Source organism: Meleagris gallopavo, chromosome 7 (genome assembly GCF_000146605.3).
Source record: "Meleagris gallopavo isolate NT-WF06-2002-E0010 breed Aviagen turkey brand Nicholas breeding stock chromosome 7, Turkey_5.1, whole genome shotgun sequence".
Lineage (NCBI taxonomy): Eukaryota > Metazoa > Chordata > Aves > Galliformes > Phasianidae > Meleagris > Meleagris gallopavo.
The window spans coordinates 10776799-10785292 of record NC_015017.2 but is presented as its reverse complement, the minus strand read 5'-3'; the positions used below and the strand labels follow the sequence as shown (position 1 = coordinate 10785292).

Below are 8494 nucleotides of genomic sequence, written 5' to 3'. Positions count from 1 at the left end.
AAAAAAAAAGCACTAGCACTAGGCATCTCTAAGTGAAGAGGAACTTGTGAGCTAAGCTTTTGCTTACCTTCTTCAGCATTCTTGAGCCATTCAACAAACTTCTTCATTTGCTCCAGGAAGACGCTCTTTCCTTTTGCAAGATGTGCATCTTTATACCACTTCAGGATGGGTTCTTCGCTCAGAACTTCAGCTGTAAGATATACAAGAGTGCTGTTAATAGGGCAAAACACCAAATACCAATCAGCAAGGAACCCTGCCTAGCAGCCTTTGCTTCCTCCCCTAGAAATTTCAACATGCATTTGTTGGTTGTTCCTTGGGGATGGCTGGACATACCTGTCCTAAAGTTCTGAGAACCACACATTTCAGATTGGTGACTGGGGGTTTTCTGAGCACTGCCTCTAGAAGCTGCACTTTCACTCCTAGTGGTAACACAGCCTTGAGTATTTCACAGCTATTTGAGTTCACATACTCTGAGAAAAGCTTCAGTCAACTGCTAAGAACAGAAGTCAGGACACCACACTGGCTGTTTTCAATTGTTACCATTTACAAATACAGTGTAATCTCCACATCAACAATTTTCCTTCTGTTCCTATGGTGTTTCTACAGGCCCACAAGCAGGTCTTTAAGTAATACCTTTTAAATAGCCATTTAGCAGAAGCCCTAAAGCACCTTGATGGTTTCAATCTCTGCCTGTTCAGTCTAAGAACTAGGAATTATACTTAAGTACTTATCCATGTGCCAAAGACCGCAGTACCTCCACTTGTATTTTAGAGTTCTAAGTTTGCAAACTGAATGTAGAAAATTATTCAGTTATGGAAAAGCACTGAGCTCCCCTGAAGGCCTTACCAGGACCAAACCATTCTGCAATCGAGGCTTAAGCAGAAAATGAAATCAACCCCACAGAGATTTACCTTTATAGAAGAGCACCACTATTTTCTGGAAGGCCTTCATGAAGTGAATGTTGTCATAACAATACTCCTGAATCTTCAACAGAAGAGTCAGCTCTGACTGACCTTGGGTAGTAAAGGCAGCAAGTAGAGGGCTGTATTGCTGTAATAAGGAAAAACAAGTTGACATGCAGACAAATAACATTTTTTAACATTTATTGCCCATCTACACTGGCTTCATGCAGTTTCTATCAGCCTCTGCTTAGAAATTTATAACCCACATATCAGGGAAGCAATTTCCACACATCTCCAAGAGTGTTTCTGCCAAAATTGTACTGCTTTTACCTCAACTCGAACAACAATCAATATTAAAGTTGCAAGGGGAAGAGCTCCCCATCTAATGCTGCCTCTGCATTATGGAACTTAGAGGTCTCAATTCACTTGAAAAGAGAGCTGGAGACAAAAGGAAGCCCAAGCCCTACCTCAGGAGATCCAAAAGCCTCAACATGGTTACAATACCTTCAAGTGCTTAATGGCTTGCTCTGCTACCAGCTCCTCCTTTTTGTTCCACTCCACAGTGCTCATCACACTTGACCAGATTATGGCTATGACAGTCTGCTCTGAGATGTTGTTTTTCTTCATCTCCTCCTTTACATACAAGATTATCTGTCAGAGAGAATAAAAAATCATCATGTAGGTCACCTATGACAAAAACCTAATCTGAAACTTCTATTCTAAAGACAGCTTGGAAGCTTTCAGTATGGCCAAGACTCAGAGCACTAAGGAAAGACCACAAAGCTAAAACTGGTAAAGCTGGTACTTATTGCAATTGCTAGTGAGAACTAGGTGCCTGAGCTCAGCAATTGGATGTGTATCCTCTTCAGATTAGCATTAAATACTATGGCATTTCAGATAATTTGAGCTACATTCCTACAGAGGAAAAAGAAAAGAAAAAAAAAAACAGCTGCATATACACCTTGCCTGCAGACAAGTACTTACATCCTTAAATGGATCTCCCCGTGACATCTGCTCCTGAAGTTCTTTCTGCAGCTCCTTTCGAGCTCCTATAGTTTGCTGGTTCCGAACATACTCAGAAAGTTCTTTCAGTCCTGCTTCAGTGAAGTACTTGGAGAAGTGTTCTACGCTTTGTTTGTTGGCTGGGAAGAGTTCCTGAAAATAAAGTAAACAACTCTTTCAAAAGAGAAGCATGTCAAGTACTTTGCTGGCAGGAGCTATTTACCAAGCTGCCTTCAGAAGTGAATCATTAGCAGCAGGGAGGCTCACCATTAGCCTGTTATCCATGTTTACTTTACGAAGACTGACAGCCACTGCATTAATGTCCTTCTCATTTATCCACGATTTGAAGAGCTTGACCGCAAAAGCTGCAGAAACACCTGTGAAACAGAAACCATATATTACTGAAATTCAAAACAAAGGGAACCCAGTAAGTACAAGACACATAGATTGTCACCCCCTGACCCAAGTGACAGCTGTGCTCAGAAGTGGCCCAGGCAGCCTGCAATACTTTTGTCTGAGGACACTGCTGCTGGCCTGTTGGACTCCTCTCACAGCTCAGCATCGTGAGAGCTTCTCTGCACTAAGCTCAACTCTCACTTCTGCAATTTAAGAAGGAGCCCAAGCATCTTCTGCACTAAGAGGTCCTTTTTCAGAACACAGTAGTCACTTGCAGGGCAACTCTAGTGACTACAGCCCCCAGCACTGTGCAGAGAAGCCCTGTGCACAAGTTTCCTAAACGACAAGTTTCTAAAGACCTTCCAAGGAAGTGATCCAACATGTTTACCTTTGCTAAGGGGCATACTGTCATCATGGTTTCCTTCTACGTACAGTAAAGCTTTGCATTCTGTTCACATCATCATTCCTCTTACAGAAGACCAGCAACACTTACCTTCTTTTACCAAGTTCTCATTATAAAGACTGTTGAGAATTGATGCATTAAGTGTTCCATTGGCTAGCAGAATACCCGTCAACATGGCCAGTTTGTTCCTCTCAGACTCTGAGAACCCTTTTAGGAACAGCAGCAACTGCAAGCAGAAGAAGAGTTGTGACATCCATGCTAGATGCTTGCTTTTATTACTCAACCAGCAGCACTGCTAGGGCACTGTCTTCTCCAATAGTCATACAAGCTTGCTGTTCTTCAGCAATTAACAAGATTGTGTTTTACTATAATAATCAATTATATAACTCTTCCATATAATGACAATTAGCAGGATATGAAAGCCCATCTCTCTGCCAAAACAAGTCTACTCCATACCTTTTTGACTTCATCTTCAAAGCCTTTCTCCAGGTACTTGTAACGCCTGATGAGCTTATTAAAAACCTGAAAAGAGACAGTGTGTCTGAAATGCTTTGGATTATCATTTAATTTGAATTAGGAATCAAGTTCAGTACAGTTGGTCTGAATTCCTTTAGAGCACTTCCAGCTTAGAAGAGTACCATTCTACAGTGCCCAAAGCCAAGAGGTTCCCAGGAGGCTTCTTCAAGCCATACACTTTCTTTTAACCTGAAGTTTCAACTACACAAACATTTCATTTTTGACTACAGAAAGGTTTAAATAAAATTATACTCATTTCAGGACTCACCTGAGCAAATGCTTGCATGGTTTCTAGGTCTTCCTGTGCTGCAAATACACAGACATCTGTGCGTGTCATGTCATCTGCCAGGGTACCACCTGGGGCTAAGGAAGGGTTTCAGTGTTAGTGCTGTGACTCCTCAATAAGAATCAAATACTCATAATGTGAAAAATATGTTGTCTTTTCATGGTAAAGAGAAGAACCACATCACTAGAGAGACATCCCTGCATTTCTATGTGCTCTGCTGCTATAGATGCACTAAACTTTAGATTGGTAACTTAGATAGGAACACCTAAATATTCCAACCCCCTACACCTAAAATGACTGACAACACATCTTGTTCATGTCCAAGCAAGTTAATATGACTATACATGCTCTTCTTCTCTTAAAGGAAAACACTGAAGCTGCTTAATCCTAATAACTTTTTACTATCTTCTGCAATCATGCTGCTTTCTACATCAGTCTTAAATAACCAAACAAGTCACCACAGGAGATTAAACACCTAGAAATGCATATTCACAATTCAGTGCCTTTGAGATGAGCTGAAAACTTGAGCATGGAAAGCTCATTTCAGCTTTTTAGACTGAAAAAAAATCAGAAGATGCTTCTTCAACATACTTCTTCAGTTTAATACGGTCTGATTCAGAACAGTAAATTTCAGTCACCAACTTCAGTGTCAGAACAACCTCTGATCCAATTCTATGCCATCTTACATAGAAGGGAGATCCTTTTGTTTTGCAGTAGACAGAAACAAGACTTCAAGATGAGTTAAACACTAGTGTTAAGAATTTTAAGAGGTGGCATGTTCTTATTTCGTCCGTGTCTGATTAAAGACCAAAACTAGTCTACTCAGCTGCTTCTGCTTGTTATACAGAGCAAGCTGAACACAGGTCCCTTCTATCACCACTAATGCAGTAATGCATTTTCTCCCTCAGTCTCATTCTGAGAAAAAACATTTCCTAACATAGCACACAGTGGTCTTAAGACTTAGAATGCAATCTCCCCCAGTTTGTACATTAAGATTTCCAAGCAGTGATGCTCCATGTGGCAGACAAACCTACTTTCTCATGCAACCAGCTCTTGTAACATCAGCAAGAGAGGCTTTTGCCAAAACAAACATTGCATAGTAATTTCAGCCTACATAGCACTGTTCCAACACACAGCCTTCAGATAAGCAAGCGTGTTTTGTTACATTGCGCCATTCTGAAAGCCTTGTTTTTGGCATTTCTCTGAGCAAGTCACCTGACAGTTCTCCAGTATCAGTGGCAGAGCTCTGCAGGTGCAGCAGAGGTGCCCTCCCAAACCAGCTGCCCCACCGCAGGACTGCCACACGGTCAGGCTGGAGCCCAGAATCTGATAATCCCTCTTTCTCCCCTCTGCATTTAGGTTCTTTGAATTCCGTCATATTACAGAAAGTCTTCTATTACTGCCAAGTTTCTCATTGAAGTCCTTATCCCCACCGCAATACATAGGGCAACAAATGTTACAATTTCAGATGGACTGTTTCTGTCTAGGTAGACAACAGAATGAGCCCTTTTCACACCCTGCATTTTAAACAGTTCCCTGCCACTTGAATCCCTTCTCACTGAACAGCAGTCAAACATACAGTCTAAATCTAGAACTGCATCTTTCTTAACACTTTTCAACCTCATTTACCTTCATCTACATCTTGCCTGGTTGGTCAGCATCCCTTCCATTCTTTGCACTTTACACACAAGTATGAGTTTACAATATCTTCAGTCATCACATTTCACTTGCTCAGTTCACATGTTTTCTGCTGACTTGGCAACAACCTCATTTCTCTCTCCCACACAAATACTAAGAGCCCACTATGCCCTCACTGCTGCTAGCCACAAACAACTTAAAACAGCACTTCCAAGACACAGCAGTTTCTTTTGCAAACAATGTTACTTTGCAGAACAGGGAAGGGTGCACAAGACACAGAATCAAGTCAGAATCCTCCAGGGCAACTCCACTGGTTTTATGACCACAGATGAGGAGTATGAACCAAGCATTTGTTTCCCATTAGCAGAAATGCACTTCATTACACAAAATCTACTGTTGGTTTAAAAAAAATTTTTTAAATCCAATATGCCTCTCCTTAATCTAAATTTGTATAGCCTACACTTTCAAGAAGGCAAACTATCTCAAGCAAAAGCATGGTGTGGTATACAGAGTATTTCTGCAATAATCTGACTGCCAATTTAGGCCTGGGATACTCGTAGTTTGCTACAGATAACAAACCCTGTTCTACACATCCAGCGTGCTCCCTGGGAGAGTTTGTATAGTGACAGAAAACTGCAAGCTTCTGTCAAAAGTCAAGTAAACGAAATCAGACAGCAGCCCCATCAAAGAGTACTTACCCAGCATTCCACCAGCCACCAGGATGTCAAAAAGTGTTTCTGCATAGCGGCGATAGTCAAGTTTTGCACCAGAAGCATCAAGAAACTTTGCTACCGCCTCCAAGTCAGTGCCAGTTTCAGTTAAACCTTGAATAATGCAGTCCTGGAACTGAGTAGGGTCAAACCTCTCTTTTTCATCTGCAAAGACAAGTGTTTGTTGAACTAAAGTTGTCACACTTTATTTGGTCCCCAAACATGTGAAAAGTTTTTTTTTCTTTTTGTCCTAGAAAAACAAAAGGAAAACTATACACTAACAGTTCTGAAGTGAAACAACTGTGAACATTCCAGCCTCCCGAGACAACCATGGTCACAAATAGTAACATAACAATGTAGCCTAGAACAAATTTCAATGGCCAGTAATAACAAATTTTGGTGTTATCATCTCTACACTCAAGCTAAAACATACTTTATTTACCTTTCAATGATTTTCTCAGTCCTTTCACTAAGCAGAGCAGTCATTTGTGATTATCTGAACCTAAGAAAACCTATCTGATTTCTGAGTTTGATTCTTATACCCCTGCTCACACATGACCACCACCTCTTCCCCCAAAACAAAGGCTTAGCCACACACCAGAAGGTAATTCCTAACAAATACCCTACAATTTCATATGTTTGACCCCGTTACTCAAGTACCATTTCAGACCTTTGAGTCTCTCACTGTTTCAAATGAAATACTTTGACTGAGACACTGCATCCTGTTAACACATGCAGGCTGTGCTCCCTGGCCATGAAGACTACCTCTTCTTCAGCTGGAAGTAAACAAAAAGCTACTGCCTTTTGAGTGCCTGAGGGAAATGCAGAAATCTGAGCTAACCTCTTTGTCTTAAATGCACATTAAATAATTAACTCTTTTTTATTATTTTAAGGCAGAACACATTTTTATATTTAAGATAAATAATTTGATCATGGCCTTTTCACATAGTTATAAGAGCTGATCTGAAAGTAGTGCCTCCTATTTTATTATGTTGTCTCACAACACCAGATGTGGATGTTGGTGGTATAGCAGTAGAGGCTGAACCTCCCCACCAGTATCCCATCACATGTTGCTGCCGTGCGACAGATGGCAGCAGAGGGGCAGTCTGACAAAAAGGCACCTGACAGGGAAGTGTGGATGAAGCAAAGGTGTGTCACTGAATTCCTCCATGTAGAAATAATGGCATCCACTGACATTCATCAACACTTGCTGAACATTCATGGAGACCAAACAGTGGATGTGAGAACAGAGAGGTGGAAAGTGCTGCATTTCAGCAGTAGTGACAGTAGTCACCTCCATCAGTGCAGGTTTTTATGAGTGCAACATGCAAGTTCTTGTTCATTGCTGGCAAAAAAAAAGCATAACTAATGGTTGTGACTGTGTTGGAAAATAGCATTTTGTAGCTGAGAATATTCTCTATCAAGTAGTGTTATTGTGCTCTTTGTATCTGCTGTAGCTTCCACGGAAATACATAGGAGGCATTACTTTTGGAGCAAACTGCACAATACACAGCACTCATGTAACTAATAGGCAACCTTACACAAAGAGGTCTTCACCTCTATTCAATTCAGTCTGTCCTTAGATTATGCAAACCATGGGAAGAAAAGCCTTCAAATAATATAACAGCTCTCCTCCAAGCCTTTACTAAAACACTAACAGCTTAGGTAACACTGTTAACACCTGAATAAATGATTTTCTAAGGGGCATGTCAGTGTCCTTACATTTAGTGCAAGTTACAACACAGCCCTAACAGTAGGGTGGAGATCTGAAAACGGTGAAGCAGTTATTTTCCAGGACAGATCTATGAAACTCATCATTACCGCAGGATTGCTTGGAAGCCAAACAATGGTTAAAAGACATAAAGTCAGTTCCATGTGCAACCAGGTACTTCTGTGCCCCTCCATTACGTCTTCAGTGGCTATCGCACCCTCACTGACCTCAGCGTGACCCAGAACACCACGAGGACACCAGCGGGTGTTAGGTGGAGTAAGGGTAGAAGGCAGCAGATACAGCTGCTTTAAACCAGTTTCAGATTGCTCAAGAAAGGCAGTTATCACAATCTGGTAATAAAGAAGGAATCGCTGATCCCTGTCAGAGGATCAGGGCTCCCCGAGCACTCTAAAGCAGGTGATGTCCGAGAAGAGATACTTCTCCTGCCAGCCCTTAAATGGGGTTAGGGAGGGGTGGACCCAGGGTCCACATTACTTCCACCTGTGCTCCCAGGGCCGGCTACACCACTTCACCAGGTGCTCAATCACCGCCTTAGGCCATGCCCTAACGGTTCCCATACAGATGGGAATCACAGAGCACCCCGCCAGCTCTTCAGCATCCAACAACCACATCCCGCATTGCTTCTCAGGCTCCCTCAGCCATTAGCTCTGCCTGCAGGGCCCCCGACAAGATACGGGCACCGCACAGCCCTTGGCCGGTTCGCCGCTTTGTTTCGAACCGGATCCCCGCACGGCACTGCAGGGCAGCGCAGCTCCCAGCGGCCCCACACCGACGTCCCGTTCAGACGCCGTTCGCTAAGCACGACCCGCAGCAGGCCGCGCCGGAGCCACCCGCGACCTTGGAGCTCCGCACGGCCGCGGTGAACACGCGGCGCGGCCCACGGGACCCGTTCCTCCAGCCAAGGTCACG

The 8494-nt window shown here is 42.7% G+C and overlaps 1 protein-coding gene across 2 annotated transcripts in view; it reads right to left on the bottom strand.

The window, feature by feature from the left end:
• Positions 1–8494, bottom strand: part of BZW1 (basic leucine zipper and W2 domains 1) — a 10295-nt gene that overhangs the window by 1494 nt on the left and 307 nt on the right. Inside the window, exons 2-10 of one of the 2 annotated variants that reach the window (XM_010713424.1) lie at positions 5842–6018; positions 3488–3582; positions 3160–3225; positions 2794–2929; positions 2172–2281; positions 1887–2057; positions 1407–1553; positions 912–1050; positions 68–190 (exon numbers count right to left, since the gene is read on the bottom strand). In XM_010713424.1, the coding sequence (XP_010711726.1) occupies positions 68–190; positions 912–1050; positions 1407–1553; positions 1887–2057; positions 2172–2281; positions 2794–2929; positions 3160–3225; positions 3488–3582; positions 5842–6018 (1164 nt within the window). Of the gene's footprint in view, positions 1–67; positions 191–911; positions 1051–1406; positions 1554–1886; positions 2058–2171; positions 2282–2793; positions 2930–3159; positions 3226–3487; positions 3583–5841; positions 6019–8494 lie in introns of those variants that run through there. The other variant, XM_019617000.1, reaches the window with a different exon arrangement.